This window comes from Micromesistius poutassou, assembly GCF_964030765.1.
Source record: "Micromesistius poutassou genome assembly, chromosome: 1".
Lineage (NCBI taxonomy): Eukaryota > Metazoa > Chordata > Actinopteri > Gadiformes > Gadidae > Micromesistius > Micromesistius poutassou.
In genome coordinates this window covers 5,463,792-5,482,267 of record NC_140271.1, presented here as the reverse complement: position 1 = coordinate 5,482,267, position 18,476 = coordinate 5,463,792, and the positions used below count along the sequence as shown (strand labels likewise).

General features: G+C 47.5%; 1 protein-coding gene across 1 annotated transcript in view; it reads right to left on the bottom strand.

The window, feature by feature from the left end:
- Positions 1-83: 83 nt before the first annotated feature.
- LOC311382216 (meiosis inhibitor protein 1-like) overlaps positions 84-18,476 on the bottom strand; it is a gene marked incomplete at its 5' end in the record, with an annotated part of 29,333 nt that continues 10,940 nt past the window's right edge. The window contains 20 exons of the mRNA XM_084488505.1: positions 84-1,062; positions 1,178-1,249; positions 1,836-2,017; positions 2,316-2,400; positions 2,510-2,631; positions 2,999-3,122; positions 5,546-5,602; positions 7,084-7,190; positions 7,513-7,594; positions 7,796-7,908; positions 8,693-8,777; positions 12,494-12,666; positions 12,753-12,863; positions 12,968-13,075; positions 13,208-13,382; positions 14,890-15,117; positions 15,737-15,887; positions 16,092-16,266; positions 17,364-17,455; positions 18,195-18,255. Of these exons, the coding sequence (XP_084344631.1) occupies positions 943-1,062; positions 1,178-1,249; positions 1,836-2,017; positions 2,316-2,400; positions 2,510-2,631; positions 2,999-3,122; positions 5,546-5,602; positions 7,084-7,190; positions 7,513-7,594; positions 7,796-7,908; positions 8,693-8,777; positions 12,494-12,666; positions 12,753-12,863; positions 12,968-13,075; positions 13,208-13,382; positions 14,890-15,117; positions 15,737-15,887; positions 16,092-16,266; positions 17,364-17,455; positions 18,195-18,255 (2,423 nt within the window). The 3' untranslated portion in view covers positions 84-942. The remainder of the gene's footprint in view (positions 1,063-1,177; positions 1,250-1,835; positions 2,018-2,315; positions 2,401-2,509; positions 2,632-2,998; positions 3,123-5,545; positions 5,603-7,083; positions 7,191-7,512; positions 7,595-7,795; positions 7,909-8,692; positions 8,778-12,493; positions 12,667-12,752; positions 12,864-12,967; positions 13,076-13,207; positions 13,383-14,889; positions 15,118-15,736; positions 15,888-16,091; positions 16,267-17,363; positions 17,456-18,194; positions 18,256-18,476) is intronic.

Genomic DNA, 18,476 nt, shown 5'->3' with positions numbered 1-18,476 from the left:
CTGTTCGGTCAATCTGCGACCTCTGCTGGTCAAACAGGAATAGGAAAAGCAATACATCCAATCTGTCATTTTATTCCGTGAAATTGGATAACAAAATGATAGTTGTAGGCTTAATTAGTTGACTTTGCAGCAATATTTTTCTGAATATACATATATTTATATAACAGTCATAATACATTTTAGAAATTCCAATAAGGGTCTCATTTGAATATACATTTTACAATAAAAGATGATTTCCTGTAAAACATCAAGAGATATCAAACGGTATGAACCAAAATATTAATTGTAATGCTTAAACAGGACCTTGATGGAGTTTTCACTTTAATTCATACCACATCAACCAATGATTTCAGTTATAGAACTGAATTCTGTTCACCAAATAGGAATCCTTGCATTGCTTGGGACGCTAAATAAAACCAAAGTAACATCAATCAATTCCCTCCAACTGAGTCTTCACCCTCGTACCAAAACAAGCTTCCATCAGCAATAGACTCCCTCGGGAGGCAGCTCCATGTGACCAGAACACGGGTGTGACCGCACGGCCCACAACGCAATGTTTTGAACCTACCGTGTAAATGAATGATCAAAAAAACACATTTCCCCCGTCGCCTCTTTAAGGAAACCGTCTGTTAACACAAACCAAACCGTCATCCCTCCTCCGTCATTTCAGTTCACAAGAAATATTCTTTATGATCTCTCGACGACCTACACTCGAAGTGTCTCCGTCTTTGCTCCACCTCCTCCTCCTCCTCTTCCTCCACCTCCTCCTTCAGACGAGGAACTCTGTCTCTGCTCCTCCCCCCTCCTCCTCCTCCTCCTCCTCCACCTACACCTCCTTCTCCTTCAGTCAAGGACCTCTGCTCCCCCTCCTCCTCTTCCTCCTCCTCCTTCAGACGAGGAACTCTGTCCCTGCTCCTCCTCCTCCTCCTCCTCCCCATCACTCTAGAGCTCAGAGCGGGAGATGCGGGGACCCTTCCTCATGTCTTTCCTCTTCTCCTCCTTCCTCCTCCTCTTCTCCTCCTCCCTGAGGAGCCTCTGGAAGGCCTCGGCTGTGTGGAGGACCTGAGGGCAGAGACAGGACGTTAACTGTGTGTGTGTGTGTGTGTGTGTGTGTGTGTGTGTGTGTGTGTGTGTGTGTGTGTGTGTGTGTGTGTGTGTGTGTGTGTGTGTGTCTCACGTTGTCTCTCTCGGTACGGTACGGGTTAGTGAAGTCTGGAGTTTTCTCTGTTATACCGAGCTCCTGAGACATCTAGAGAGGGAGAGAGAGAGAGAGAGAGTGAGAGAGAGAGAGAGTGAGCACCACTGCAAGTACATCATAGGGACTGAGGACTGAGCACCAGAGTGAAGACGTCATAGACCTCTGAAGAATAAGTCCCGCCTCCGAGGCGCCCGGTTCCCTCGGTCAAATGTCTATGGGGAATAACATGGGGTTTATGAATGATCGTACATAACAGACTCTGTAAGTGGCGGAGAAGTAAAAGCTGCGTCACAATTTGAACTACACACTTTTTCCATCTTGTTCTCACTGACGTTTTTGATTGTTGGTGCCGTTGAAAGTAGTTAAGTATTATGAAGAACGATTATGCTAACGCAGATCTGCGCAGACTTCGGACGTCACGACTCTCCAAAGTGTGTAGTTCAAAACGTGACGCAGCTTTTACTTTTCCGCCACCTACAGAGTTTGTTATGTACGATCATTCAAAAACCCCATGTTATTCCCCATAGACATTTGACCGAGGAAACCGGGCGCCTCGGAGGCGGGACTTATTCTTCAGAGGTCTGTAGTGACAGGGCTGAGCACCAGAGTGAGGACGTCATAGTGACAGGCTGAGCACCAGAGTGAGGACGTGCTGGTGGGTCCCTCCGGTGAACACGCCGGTGTGGTTGCAGAAGCGGAGGCCCCAGCGCAGCAGGCCGCTCCAGTCGGCGTTGCGGTCGTAGTAGTGGTGGACGATCCGGGGGAACCGCAGCGCCACATCCCCAAAGAATGCCGTGTTCTCCACCACGTGGGAGTAGGCTGGAGACACAGACACACTTTATACACACACGGTACACACAGAGGGGAGGGGAGGGGAGGGGAGGGGAGGAGAGGGGAGGGGAGGAGAGGAGGGGAGAGGAGGGGAGGAGGGGAGGAGAGGAGAGGGGGGGGGGGAGAGGTGTTAAGGGGAGGAGGAGGAGGAAAGAGAGAGGAGTGGGGGAGAGGAGGATGAGGAGGAGTGCGGGAGAAGAGGATACAGGGAATGGCAGAAGTGAAAAGGAAGAGAGGAGAGGAGAGGAGGAGAGAAGAGGAGAGGCTGATGACGTGGGAGATGGACCTTCTTTGATCTTGTCCTCCAGGGGGAAGGGGTCTTCAGGCTGCATGTTGGCCGCTACCAGCACCGCCTTGGAGTCCTCCAGGACCTGCACCATAGAGAATACATCAACATAGTACATACTGTATATACTGTATATACACACACACACACACACACACACACACACACACACACACACACACACACACACACACCTTGAAGAGGCCTTTGAGCATGATGTCTATGATCTTGTACTGCTGGTTGACATCGCTGAGCTCCACCAGGTTCTTCAGCGCGTTCAGCTGCTCCTTCCTCTTGGTCTCAAACAGACGCTTGTCTGGACACACACTCAGGAAAACACTCACATTGTAACACACACACACACACACACACACACACACTCACACTCAGGAAAACACATACATTGTAGCACACACACACACACTCAGGAAAACACACACATTGTAGCACACACACACACACACAGTAGGAGTCTAGGAGACACATACACACTATAGCACACTCAGGAAAACACACATTGTAGCACACACATAGACACACAAACACACACACGCACAGGAAAACACGCATACACACACTCAGGAATACACACTGTAGCACATAGACACAATCATGAAGACCAACACTGTAGTACACAAACACAGCATACATACATATCCCCCCCACCCCACGCAGGTGGATACAGATCTCCAGGTTGTTGTCATGTTTGTGTGGCGGGCTCCTGGACGGGTCAGAGCCGAAGGACCGACCCAGAGCCACCGCCAGCAGCACTGTGCACACTCTCCACATGGCCAGCAGGGGGAGACACTGGAGCAGGACAGAGGCCAATCAGAATCAGAATCAGCTTTAATGGCCAAGTATGTTTGACTTGGTAGCTGTTCACTCTCAGACAGGTAGACATATACAATATAGACATTAAGCAAACATAAGTAAATATAAATAAAATATAAATACACAAATATGGATATATATATAATATAAAAATACAGACACAAGGCTGCATACTATAAATTGGGCCAAATAGACAATACAAGTGGCAAATACAGACAAGCACATAAGTTATGGTCTTATATACAATAAACATATATGTAATATGCAATACGGTCTTATATACAATATGAACAGGGTTGTGTTGACATCAATGTTCATCTACTTCAGTGTAAACACACGCACACACTATTTGTTTTATTAATTTCTTTGTTATGACTCATTACTGTACCGTCCTGTATACTTTCTGCTGTGACTGAATGTCTCACCTGGGATTAATCAACATCCTAACATATGAATTAAGAGGTGTGTGTGTGTGTGTGTGTGTGTGTGTGTGTGTGTGTGTGTGTGTGTGTGTGTGTGTGTGTGTGTGTGTGTGTGTGTGTGTGACCCCACTATCAACACTGCTGAGCCTGTTCTCACAGATACAGGAACTTCATAATCAAGCCCATATTGGGAGATAAACAGATTTATATATTGTTGATTAACCAATGAGAACAAGGCCTCAAAGGTTGAGGCTATTAGAGGCTGAATCTCCTACAGCTGAATGAGGTAGAGTTGAGGCTGCTGGAGGCAGATCCTCCTACAGCTGAATGAGGTAGAGTTGAGGCTGCTGGAGGGAGGACCTCCTACAGCTGAATGAGGTAGAGTTGAGGCTGCTGGAGGCAGGACCTCCTACAGCTGAATGAGGTAGAGTTGAGGCTTCTGGAGGCAGGTCCTCCTACAGCTGAATGAGGTAGAGTTGAGGCTGCTGGAGGCAGGACCTCCTACAGCTGAATGAGGTAGAGTTGAGGCTGCTGGAGGCAGGTCCTCCTACAGCTGAATGAGGGGTAGAGTTCAGTTGACCAAATAATATAAAGTTCTAAAAAGCCCTCGTCGGTGACACGTCAGCTGCAGAGTCAGCAGCACAACTCTGAAGCCTCCGAGCCGTCTTCCAGCCCTCTGCCATAAAACGCTGCGTTAATATCCTCCGAGTCCAAGCAGCTCAGAAGGTGCAGACATGGTGGTAGGCAGAGAAAGGTTCCTGATGTAGAGGGTTAGGATGTCCGGGCACTCTGGTGTGTTCTTCACCCCATTAGCACAGCTGAAAACACAGTCTGTGGTGATCACCGTGAAAGTGAACAACCAAACAGTGGCCGTGTTATAATCCACACTTTATTTATGCTTTTGCTTCGAACCTTGACACTTAATCCCGCTGTGAGTGCGGAGTCATAATCTCAGACACATCCACCAGATAAAGGAGGAGGTTCTTTATGTGCCCGTCGGTGTGTAGGCCTACAGGTGATAAATCTCTCGGTCTACGGGCACGTAATGAAGATGTACCTGATTTTGATATGACCATCATGGAGCCTCTGAAGGATTTACTAGTTTAAAACGCACCATTAAACACACACACACACACACACACACACACACACACACACACACACACACACACACACACACACACACACACACACACACACACACACACACACACACACACACACACACACACACACACACACACGTGCGCTTAGCAGACAGGTGTTATTTTTAAATTGGCCCAAATTCAGTAGAAGTCTTTCCAGGCCATCCTGAAGCAATGATTCACTTGCTGGAGGCGCAGCTTTTTTTTTTTCCTCGGATAGAGATCACATCTGGCTGCTGCGTGGATAAAAGATGGATCAGTCACCGTCGTCAATGTAAAATCAATATTATCGGTAGCGCCCTAATCACAGCACGTGTCAACAACACGCCCACATTATAGGACAACCCCTAATTCTGGCACATCAGCCCTCGCCGACTCCAACACGCTGCAGCACCAGCGCGGACATGCGTCATGTGGAGGATGAATCTGATCATGACGGCCCCTATCGAACCACCGCCTGGTGAACCTTCAGTCAGAGAGTGGGCTGACTGATGCCCGCTCCTTGACCCTCATCCGTGTGTCGCCAGGCAACCGAGCAGGTGGATTCACTGTGACACATCACACCGGCTTGTAATACTTAAATGTTAATACTGCTATACCCAGCTATGTTGGACTCTTCATATGTTATAATCGATTGCTATGTGTAGTTAGCCATGTAGCTTATTCAACCGCGGTCAAATAGCTCGAAAATAAATCCGTTGCCCGAATCAACTATTAGAAGACGTTCGATCGACAAATCGATTAAAGCCGTCAACGCATCTTTCATCCAGCTGGACACACTGGTGCGCTCCCCTCAGCGGCCAATGGGATGCGGACACTACGGATCACTCACCGCGCGGGGAGAAGCAGCAGCGCCCGACCAGACCCGGAGATAATAACTCGGATATAGCTCCAAGTCCGACTCAGCAGCACGTCTCAAAATGCATCGATCTGCCGCCGGTCAGATGTGTACAGTCCTCAAGCGCACACGCCGCGGCGGAGGCATTCATTAGCATTCGGCTCTCGCTACTCTGTCAGCGCCACGATAACAGAGGCTGAGCTGCCGTGGACCAATGACGAGCGACCACCGAGGGACGGCGTTTCCACACGGTCACTTTAGAGCAACACACACACACGCGGTGCGCACGTAAATATATCCCCAGTTGAGCGTGAAATGATTTCATTTAGATGACTATTCGATTTAATAATTTAACATTACTAATCGGGCTGGGACACTTGATTGACAATACTCATGGGCAAATCTATTTACTGTAGTAACAATTGTAAAACAAATGTCAACATTTTTATTTAAATAAAGAAATCTGGAATATATCAATATACAACAAGTATTTGTTGGGATGACTTGAGTCAACAGACAAACATCAAATTCATCACGCGTTGTTCACCCTCTGAGCGGAGACGGTTGTCATGGTGAAGTCAGACAGACAGACGGACACGTCTCCCACACGGCTGACAGCAAGGATCAAAGAGTGAGCCAGAAGCAGGCAGTCAAAAACCATTTAGAGAGGGAGAGAGAGGGAGAGAGGGGGAAAGAGAGAGGGAGGGGGGGGGAGAGAGAGAGAGAGAGGGGAGGGAGAGGGGGAGGGAGAGGGAGAGGGGGAGAGAGTCAATCCAAAACGAGTGAGGATGGAGAGCGAAGGAGAGAGAGTAAGTAAGAAGTAAAGAGGAGGAAGAGGAGGTTCATTGGTTAATCCACTCCAGTGGGAGTGTGTCTCTGCTACAGAGAGTATTAATGATGTGTGTCCGCTGTAGGGCAGAGCCCCAGGGTGGGTATTAAACCTTCACACTTTAAAGGATACAGTACGCTGGCGGGCGGAGCTGTGGGGGTGTGGGGGGGCCTCATGCTCATCACTCTGACCCTCTCTCTCAGATCCTCCGTCAGGGACAAGTTCTGGAGCTTCAACACACACACGCACACGCACACACACACATGCACACACAAACACACATAGGATTCTGTTGCAAAACATTATGTTTATATATATAGTATATATAAATATAATTTGTTTGTGTATGTATGTGTACTGTCTATGTGTGTGTGTGTGTGTGTGTACCTGTATGAGCAGGAGGTGTAGGGTGTTTTCTGCTTCCTGTCCGAGCTCCATGACGCTCCGCCCCTCCAGAACCTTCATCACCTGTCCAACCTCAGCCCCGCCCACTATGGCCCCGCCCCCTTGCTGAAGCAGCTAAACACACACACACACACACACACACACACACACACACACACACACACACACACACACACACAGGTACCAGAGATGTTAATACATGTATTTGTACTGAAGCACAAATTAACCCCAGATTATCTTTACTGGTTGGATTCCACAAATTCAAACACACACACACACACAGGAAGTGAGGTCTGACCAGGCTGAGCAGGGCGAGTGAGGCAGGGTGCAGCAGGACTCTCTCTCCTGAGCTGAGCAGAGCATAGACAAGCAGACGGTTCCATGGCTGCTGCACCACATACTGGGCTGAGAGAGAGAGAGAGGGAGAGAGAGAGGGAGAGAGAGAGAGAGAGAGGGGGGGAGAGAGAGAGAGAGAGAGGGGGGGAGAGAGAGAGAGAGAGGGGGAGAAAGAGAGAGGGAGAGAGAGAGAGAGAGAGGGGGGGAGAAAGAGAGAGGGAGAGAGAGAGAGGGAGAGAGAGAGGGAGAGAGAGAAGGGGGGAGAGAGAGAGAGGGAAAGAGAAAGAGGGAGAGAGAGGGAGAGAGTCTGGGTAAAACATTTGGAATACATATAAATTAAATTAAACGCACACGCACACACCTACACACACCTACACACACATACACACACCAGTAGTGGGACTGCGTCTCTGCAGGAAGTCCAGCAGAGCACGGAGACAGTTGACCGAAGCTCTCAGCAACACGTCCTGCTTCTGGTAGAGAGACACAGAAATCCAACCGGACCAGGGAGAGAGAGAGACTTTCCTGTACTATAATCGTCTTAGTCAAGTAAATATGTTGTGCCTTGCCATTGGAAACGTACATGTCTCCCATGTCAATAAAGCCCTTTGAATTAGAACAGGATCTGTAAATGTGTTCTTGATTGACACTCTTCACCCGGTAGAAAAGCCAACCTGAAGCACGAGTCCGTAAAGGGCGGTGGCCAGGCTGCGCGCTCCACGGGCCCCCAGGGGGTACAGGCAGCTGTCTGAGGCCTCCAGGGGCCGGGGGCCGGTCAGCCAGGGCCCTGTGGTCACACACACCAGGGGAGACCTCAGGTCCACTTCTAGAAGAGACTGGAGGAGCCTGAGAGAACTGGCTGGTAGAGAGGAGCGAGAGAGAGAGGGAGGAGAGGAGAGGAGAGAGAGAGGAGAGGAAGAGAGAGGGAGAGGAGAGGGAGGAGAGGGAGGAGAGGAGAGAGAGGGAGAGAGAGGGAGGAGAGGGAGAGAAAGGAGAGGGAGAGAGAGGGAGGAGAGGAGAGACGAGAGGGAGGAGGAGAGGAGAGAGGAGAGGAGAGAGAGGAGAGGGAGAGAGGGAGGAGAGGGAGGAGAGGAGAGGGAGGAGAGGAGAGAGAGGAGAGGAGAGGGAGAGAGAGGAGAGTGAGGAGGAGAGAGAGAGGAGAGGGAGGAGGAGAGGGAGAAGAGAGAGGAGAGGGAGAGAGAGGAGGGAGGAGAGGGAGGAGAGGAGAGAGGAGAGGGAGAAGAGAGAGGAGAGGGAGGAGGAGAGTGAGGAGAGAGGAGAGGGAGAGAGGGTAGAGAGAGGAGAGGGACGAGAGAGAGACAGGAGAGAGAGGAGAGGGAGGAGAGGAAATAAGGGGAGTAGAGAAGAAGGCAGGAGCAAAAGAGAGGAGGAGTAGAGGAGAGGAGATGAGAGAGGTGAGGGAAAGCATCCATCATCAGTACCATTAGGACTTCCAGATGCACCGCTTTGCTCTTTAGTCTGTAGACTATTGAGCACAGTACTGGGTACATAGTAATACTAAGTACTGGGTACATAGTATTGTTTGTATTAGATTGTATTCACTGTGTTACCTAGAATAAGTGTGTCTGTGTTTCTTTTCTGAAAGACCAGCTGCTGGATGGGGCTTTCCAATCTCCAGATGATCCTCTTATGAACCTTCAATTACACAGAGGGAGAGGGAGAGGGAGAGAGAGAGAGAGAGAGAGAGAGAAAGAGAGAGAGAGCGAGAGAGAGAGACAGAGAGAGAGAGAGAGAGAGAGAGAGAGAGAGAGAGAGAGAGAGAGAGAGAGAGAGAGAGAGAGAGAGAGAGAGATGATGGTGTTGCTAGGTAACAAAGTGAGTGGAGGGGTTGCTATGTAACAAGGTGAGTAATGGTGTTGCCGGGTAACAATGTGAATGGGAGGGTTGCTTGGTAACAAGGTGACTGGTGGGGTTGCTAGGTACCAATGTGAGTGGAGGGGTTGCTAGGTAACACTGTGAGTGATGGTGTTGCTAGGTAACACTGAGTGATGGTGTTGCTAGGTAACAAGGTGAGTGGGTGGGTTACTAGTAGGTTACAAGGTGAGTGAAGGTGTTGCTAGGTAACAAGGTTTGTGGAGGGGTTGCTAGGTAACAAGGCAGCCATACCACCATGAACACGTCTGATCTCGGAAGCTAAGCATGGTCGGGCCTGGTTAGTACTTGGATGGGAGACTGCCTTGGAATACCAGGTGATGTAAGTGGTGTCGGGTGGTGGCCTGTAGGTGGCACTGTTCCCTCTGGCCAAAAAACATCAATCCTGATGCCCCAGTGCAGTAACGGGGACACTGTGCTGTGGAAGGTGCCGTCCTTCGGAGGAGACGTAAAATCGAGGTCCTGACTCCCTGAGGTCATAAAAGATCCCAGGGCACTTAACGCAAAGAGTAGGGGATCCCCCCGGTGTCCTGGCTTAAACTGCCCAACCAGGCTCATTCAATCTGGCCCCTCAATCATCCCCCTATATATAATTGGCTCATTCATTAATTCTCTCACTCTCCACCTGAAGCTGGTGTGTGGTGAGCGTTCTGGCGCTGAATGGCTGCCGTGCATCATCCAAGTGGGTGCTACACATTGGTGGTGGTTAGTAAGGTCCCCCCTTCACTGTAAAAGTGCTTTGGGTGTCTTGAGTGTCTAGAAAAGCGCTATATAAATTCATTTAATTATTATTATTAGGGTCCGGGCAGCTAAGCTGCCGGGAACCTATTGTATTCCTAGGAATTCTTTCTTCTTCTTCTTCTTCTTTCTTCTTCCAAGGAAGTCATACTTCCCATGGGTGAAAACTCACCAAACTTTGCACAAAGGTCCAGTCCCATGCCAGATTCACTCAACTCCAAGGACATGTGCCCCCCCCTCCTAGGGGGGGCACAATAAGCGTTTAAATTTAAAAACTTAAAAAATTCCTACCAAACCAACGGTAGATGCTACAGTGTTGAAACTTCACCACAATGTAGCCTCAATACTGCTGAAACTTTTGTCCACTTAAACTCATTACAAATTATGAAGTCCATCACTCTGTTTTTTTCAATAACTGTAAAACTTTTAAAATGTATCTCCTCCCACAATTTTTGCTCAATTGTCACCAAACTTGGTACAGAGCATCTCCAGACCGTCCTCAACAAAACTTGTTTCTCGGATTTTTGATTAAGCAAAAATTGATCCTACAGTGCATGAAAACGTATGACTGTAAACAGTACTGTAAACGTATACCATCAAATTCTTGATAAATACATTTTCAATCTTCCTGAAAAAAATTGAGAATATTCTGGAGTCATGGTTGATGAAGTTTGGCAAATATCAGAATTTTATCTCAAAAACTGAATTTTTGAGAACATTTTGAATTCTGCTCTCATGGGAACAACTGCAGCCAATGTGAGAGTGGAATTTTTAAACATCATATTTTCTCTTATGAAGCAAAACACTTATCATTAAAAACAAATCACCAACATTTCCATGCTGTCAAGATGCAATTTATGTATTATCAGATTTTTGTTTAGATGACTGAATTTCTGAAATTTTGACCATTTTTTAAATTTGCCTTTACAACAGCTGTCCGGACACTGACTCCTTGAGTCTATTTGAGAAGACACACACCATGTCTCACTTCCAGATAATTAGCTCACTGAGTTAAGCGCTGGTTTGTGGTGTGAGGGGATGTGGGTTCAAGACCCAGCAAGGGTGATGATGATAATGACACATAAAAATGCCAGAAGTCCTCATAGTGACATCACAGCAAGCCTCCAAATAAAAAATACAATTATAGGTGCTGCGCAGTGATGGGTCGGTTCCGGGCAAAATTTGGCAATTGAGCAAATAGGAATAGGAAGACAGGATAGTAATAATCATTATGAGTCTGAAAAGCATAATTGGTCTTTGAAAAAACAGAGTGAAGGAAAAAAAATGTACATATCTTTCTCCAATGTTGGGGCTACAGTTAAATGGAAGTTGTGAAGCTGTCGCATATGGTTGATTTCGTTTGAATTTTCAAAGTTTTAAAATTTAGACATTTGCTGTAGCGCCACCATCAGGACTATTGTCTTTTGTGTGCAGAGTTTGGTGAGTTTTCATTCATGATGATTTTCTCAGAAAAAGAAAACAACCTAGGAATACAATTGTGTCCTGGATTCTCTTTTTTTTTATTCAGAGGTGTGCTGTCTCCATCAAGAAGAATTTATATTTCTAAATGAGGCCATCTGGTATTTTGATGAGGTATCAACTTCATTCTAACTGGGTTTTGAACAACCTGTGGCACCAAGAACCAGCTTCTAAACCACTGTGCTAACTGGCTGGTAAAGATAATTTGTGTGTAGCTTCTTGAATAGACTCAAGGAGTCGCTGTCCAGGTTGCTGTATACAGCAAGTCAAAATATCAGCAATTCTGTTATCAAACAAAAGTCTGACATAAATTGTATCTTGACAGCATGGAAATGTTGGTGATTTGGTTTTAACCATAGCCTAAGTGTTTTGCTTCATGGGAGACTCCAAAATATTCTCAATTTTTCTTAGGAAGATTGAAAATGTATTTAGCAGGAATTGGATAGGCTAGTCTATGTTTACACAATTGTCTTCTGGGGGGGCGATCCCCATTCTGAAGGACTGCCATTCCGACAGGCTTACTCAATTTGTGAAGCCACTGTTGAAATGCCACTTGCCAATTAGCTCAGTGCGATAGACAATGGTCTTTGGTTCCAGAGGTTGGGTTTTGAACAACCTGTGGCACCAAGAACCAGCTTCTAAACCACTGTGCTAACTGGCTGGTAAAGATAATTTGTGTGTAGCTTCTTGAATAGACTCAAGGAGTCACTGTCCAGGTTGCTGTATACAGCAAGTCAAAATATCAGCAATTCTGTTATCAAACAAAAGTCTGACATAAATTGTATCTTGACAGCATGGAAATGTTGGTGATTTGGTTTTAACCATAGCCTAAGTGTTTTGCTTCATGGGAGACTCCAAAATATTCTCAATTTTTCTTAGGAAGATTGAAAATGTATTTAGCAGGAATTGGATAGGCTAGTCTATGTTTACACAATTGTCTTCTGGGGGGGCGATCCCCATTCTGAAGGACTGCCATTCCGACAGGCTTACTCAATTTGTGAAGCCACTGTTGAAATGCCACTTGCCAATTAGCTCAGTGCGATAGACAATGGTTTTTGGTTCCAGAGGTTGTGGGTTCAATCCTCAACTGGTGCAAATTGAACATTATAAGGTCAACTGTCCTGTCTTCCTGTTTGTTGCTCAGAATTTGCCAAAATTAGCCCGGACCCGACCCATTGCTGCGCAGCAGCTATAATTATTATTATTATTACAAGGTGGGTGGAGGGGTTGCTAGGTTGCTAGGTAACAAGGTGAGAGTGTACCTGTGATGAGTGAAGGTGTTGCAAGGCAACAAGGGATGACAGGAGCAGGCAGGAGCAGCACATCAGAGGCGAGCGGGGAGATGTGGAGGAGGAGGAGGAGGAGGAGGAGGAGGAGGAGGTGGCGGTCTGGAGCTGCTCTATCAGCCCCGTGTTGGAGAGCAGCATGGACACAGCTAGGAGGATGAACACATGCTAACAACAAGACTGCTGACAGATAGAAAGACTGACGGGGGACAGATGGATGGGCAGACAGTCTCACCTCTGTCAGCCAGGTGTGTGGGACAGCGTGAAAGGTCACAGTAGAGGTAGTTGAGGGCAGGCAGCAGACTGTCCGAGCTGGTGGTCTTCAGTCTCCCTACCAGGTTACTCACTAACACACGCACACACGCATTTACACACTTTATCCAGAGTTGGGGTTCAGCTCTGTGTGTGTGTGTGTGTGTGTGTGTGTGTACCAGTGAATTGGGACCTCACCGTGGTACAGCAGTTTGAACTGGAGGCCGTCCACATCGCCGTCTGAGAGGCAGGCGGCCTCCTGCACCCCACACAGCAGCCGCAGCACCAGGGGGAGAGAGTCTACCGCTACAGAGAGCGAGAGAGAGAGAGCGAGAGAGCAGAGAGAGAGAGAGAGGCTGCTCATGAGTGCAGACGGCAGTAGCCACTAAGTGTTTGCTGTGGGCAGGAGGGGCAGTGCTGTCTCTGGGTGAACCTCACCGGTGGTGGGGCTCACGTGTTGGTCCTCCACGCTGGCTCTCTGCAGCGCCTGCAGCAGGGCTGGCCTGAGCAGGCCACTCAGAGCCTCCCCACAGCGGCCCCTGTCCCTCAGCAGCCCCTCCAACACCCCCACCGCACGGCCTGCTAGGAGGAGCTCACTGGTACACACCATGTCCTGACCACAGACAGACGCACGGAGAGAGGGACAGGCAGACAGGTGGAGAGACCGACAGGCAGGTGGAGAGTCAGTCAGACAGATATTGAAGAGTAAAGATGGTGAGGAGAGACAGACAAGGTGAGTCAGTCAGACAGATATTGACCATTAGGATGGTGAGGAGAGACAGGCAGATGGAGAGTCAGTCAGACAGATATTGACCATTAGGACGGTGAGGAGAGACAGGCAGATGGAGAGTCAGTTAGACAGATATTGACCATTAAGACGGTGAGGAGAGACAGGCAGAGGGTACCAGCAGGGTGAGCACTACAACTGGGTGGTCTGTCATCAGAGACTGAAGCTCTCTGGTCTCCATGTCTGACTGCTGCTCCATCACCTCCATCCCCTCCTCTCCTGGGCCCTCCTCCACCTTCCCCCGATCAGGTAACATAAGATACCAGTTTACAGGACAGTAGCAGTAACATAAGATACCAGTTTACAGGACAGTAGCAGTAACATAAGATACCAGTTTACAGGACAGTAGCAGTAACATAAGATACCAGTTTACAGGACAGTAGCAGTAACATAAGATACCAGTTTACAGGACAGTAGCAGTAACATAAGATACCAGTTTACAAGACAGTAGCAGTAACATAAGATACCAGTTTACAGGACAGTAGCAGTAACATAAGATACCAGTTTACAGGACAGTAGCAGTAACATAAGATACCAGTTTACAGGACAGTAGCAGTAACATAAGATACCAGTTTACAAGACAGTAGCAGTAACATAAGATACCAGTTTACAGGACAGTAGCAGTAACATAAGATACCAGTTTACAGGACAGTAGCAGTAACAATGGACCCATTGAAATCACACCTCTTACATACAAAGGCATCTGCCAAAAAACATTTATAAATATACAGTAAATTTATATTTTATATAATATATATAAAATAAATATATAATATTATATATTTATATATATTAATATATATAATATATATTAATACATATCTATTACACAGTATATATTTAAGCAATAGATCACGACAGGCTGTGGTATACGCTCATTATACCACAGTTAAGGGGCGTTGTCCGTCTGCCTGCAAAGTGCATGGCGGTTGCTATGCAACACACTGTAGCGTCCTTCAGAGAGAAGGCTAGAGACGGTAGCTCGGTTCGCCGGTAATTTAGCCTACTATCGAGTTCACTCACCGTGTGCCTATTGCTTTACAACATTTCCACCCTCTCCAGCAATCAACATATTTTTAGGCTTCAGTGAACTATGCTATTGCTTTTATATATAAATAAACAACAGCTCAAGTTAGGCGCGGAGTGATACTGAACTCTGTAAACTGAACGGGCGTCATAGCTGTGTGTATACGCTCAATATACAACAGTTGGGAACCAATCAGATCGCTTGATTTAAGCCACCCATTTTATAAATATATATATACTGTATAATATATATATATTACATATACCGGTATATAAATATATAGGTAATCTATAGAACTATTCTCACCCCTGTGGGTGTTGGCTCTGGGTTCTGAGCCAGTGGTGGTGTGGTCTGGGCTGGTGGTCTTGGTTGTGTGGTCTGGGAGGTCAGCCACAGCTCCAGGACTCCCCTCCCCAGTCTCTGGGCCAGCTCTGGGTAGCGGTAGATGAGGCGGAGGAGGGGAGGGTGGTGGGTGTAGACGGAGGAGAGGCTGTCACACGCCGGCAGGGCTTTGATCAGCACGCTCAGCAGCGCCTGGTGGAGGTTAACTTTATTAGTATGGTCCTTCATCACAGTGACGTCTCAAAGGGCTTCAAAGCCTACCCTAAGCCCGTTAACGGCCAGGAGGAACATTTAGAAGGAACACAGAAGAGGGACGACCAGGAGTGTGTGAGTGCTGCTGAATGAGCAGAAGCATAAACAAGAAGAAACAGGTTTCCCCCAACAGGGTTCTCCTCAAAGAATGTAATAGTTGCGGGTAGGGGTGTACGGTGTAAACGATATAGAGAGAACACCGGTGTGAATTTGCGCTACAGTATGGATTTTGCCATTACCGTGAGACCGGTGTGACCGGTAGACAGTGTTGTGTGTAACGCGTTACAAAGTAAGTAAGGTCGAAATACAATAACAGAACTACTTTTTCAAGTAAAAAGAAAAGTTAGGCATAACTACTGAAAATACTGCAGCCAAATTGAGATGTGTGTGCGTGCATGTATGCGTGCGTGTGTTTATATGTATCAGTGTGTGTGTGTGTGTGTGCATGTGTGCGTGCGTGCGTGTGTTTATATGTATCAGTGTGTGTGTGTGTGTGTGTGTGCGTGCATGCGTGTGTGTGTTTATATGTATCAGTGTGTGTGTGTATGAGCCTTGCTACCTGGTCCAGGGGGGGGCTGTGGTTGTGAGTAGCGGCCAGCAGATAAAGGGCACATCTGAGCAGGGGGTGGGGCATGGGGCGGTCTCCCTGCTCCTGGATCGACCGCAGCAGGGACAGCACACCTGAGAACACAGCGGGATCTGGGAGCAGCCTGGACACACACACACACACACACACACACACACACACACACACACACACACACACACACACACACACACACACACAAGCTTTAGTTAATTAGTTATCTATGTAACCAGGTTCCTTTGTTTACATCGTGCTATCTGGGTACCTGGGTAAGCATCACGCTACCAGGTATCATGACTCGTGACCGTCGGGATACCAGCTGCCTCACCTGTCCCCGTGCTCCATGGCCTGCGTGAGGATGATGAGCAGGCAGTGCTGCGGGGCCCAGAGGCCAGCGGTGTCAGGGTGGTCAGGGGCCTCGGCCAGCAGCGAGGGCCACTCTGACACCCGGCAGCACAGCCTGGGGAGACCACGCAGCAGCACCACCTCCAGCTCCTCCAGGTCTGGAACACAAACAAACAACCAGGGAACACGGCTGTCTCCGTGTGTTCATCCTCGCCTCTCTCTCTCGTCGGGATTGGACTCGTCATTCATTACCCATGATCACAGTAACAGTCTCAAAGGATGCTTTTCTGAAGCTAGCTATCAGTTTTGTTGAAAATGAATGAAACGATGTATGTTGATAAAAACCATCCACTGCTTCAAAGCGCCTGGTCATTTAAAAGTTGATTGAGAGATAATACATTCCTGTATTGATTGATCCATGGTTGTATAGGTTTTATTACAACTTTTTCAACTCAAATGAATGATGGATGCATGTATATATATTTCTTTTTTCTTAAGTAGCAGAAATGTAGTATACAGAAGGGGGCAACAGGGGGCGCTGATGTGAAGGACAGAGCTGTGGGTTATTGATAAGAACAGCTCTCTGCTCTCAGTCAGCACTTCAATGAACAGGGTTCCTCCCTAGGGACGAAGCAAGTCACACTAAAGACAACCATGGTCCTGAAAGGCTTCCCGGACCGTCTCTAGATGGCTACAACCAGAGATAAATCAAAGATCATTGGTGTCATGGAAAATATTTTAATGTAATTTACAGAAAAACAGGGACAGGAAGTGAAAACACTGCAGAGAAAAACTGTTGGCATGAAACGGCAAACATCTAGCAAACAGAACAGAGAGGGAGAAAACAAACAAGAGAAGCAAAGGAAAGAATGGAGATGATAAGGATCTGGGAGAGAGAGTAGCTGTTGACAGAGAGAAAGAGAGAGAGAGAGAGAGAGAGAGAGAGAGAGAGAGAGAGAGAGAGAAAGAGGAGTTGTTGACAGGGAGAGTGACAGAGAGGATCTGTTTACAGAGAGAGAGAGAGAGAGCGAGAGAGAGAGAAATAGAGAGTGGAGGAGCGATAGGGTGAGAAAGGAGGGGAGAGAGAGGCAGAGAGAGGAGTGAGAGAGAATGAGGCGAGGAAGAGCGAGGCTACGGGAAAGAGAGGGGTAGACACCTGGCAGCACTGAGGAGACGACCTGTACAGGGCTACCTGTACCCATAAGTATCTGATGACAGGCTGCATCCTTTTGAAATGAAAGGTGAGTGTGAATACCGTTGTGCCGTGACGCTTGGAGAGACTGAGACAGCAGACACGTGCTGAGCTTCAGTATAAATCCACAGCATGACTCCTCCAGAGCTGGATTTCTGAGGACACAGGACACACCGTCAGTCTATTGGTATATGAGGACCCAAGACTCGCCTTCGCTCTACTGCTATCAGATAACACAAGACACACTGTAGCTCTACTGGTATCTGAGGACACACTGTAGCTCTACTGGTATCTGAGGACATACTGTAGCTCTACTGGTATCTGAGGACAAACAAAACACTGTCACTCTACTGGTATCTGAGGACCCTTTGTAAGTGTACTGATATCTGAGCCACACGTTCGCTCTGCTGGTATCCGGGGATAGAAGACACACTGTAACTCTACTGGTTTATCAGGACACAAAACACACTGTAACTCTACTGGTTTATCAGGACACAAAACACACTGTAACTCTACTGGTTTATCAGGACACAAAACACACTGTAACTCTACTGGTTTATCAGGACACAAAACACACTGTAACTCTACTGGTTTATCAGGACACAAAACACACTGTAACTCTACTGGTTTATCAGGACACAAAACACACTGTAACTCTACTGGTTTATTAGGACACAAAACACACTGTGACTCTACTGGTTTATCAGGACACAAGGCACACTGTGTCAAGATCAGAGAGACAGCGAGGGAGGGAGGGAGAGAGAGAGAGAGTGTAGGAGAGAAAAAGTAATGACAAGAGTCCCAGTCTGTTCAGGAAAAACTCCAAAATAACTGAACGCACACACACACACACACACACACACACACACACACACACACAGGTTATGTGGTTACCTGTTTCCTACACACAGGAGGGCCTTGTGTTCCAGAGCTAATCGGTAGAAACCTGAGGAGGCTGGAGGGAGAAGAGAGGGAAGAGAAGAAGAGGAGGGCCGATCAAACCTACAGCAATGAGGCAGGGGGGGATGGAGCGCTAACAGTCAGCGCTAACAGTCAGTGTTAACAGTCAGTGTTAACAGTCAGCATTTACAGATAGTGCTAACAGTCAGCGCTAACAGTCAGTGTTAACAGTCAGTGATAACAGTCAGCGTTAACAGTCAGTGCTTACAGTGTTAA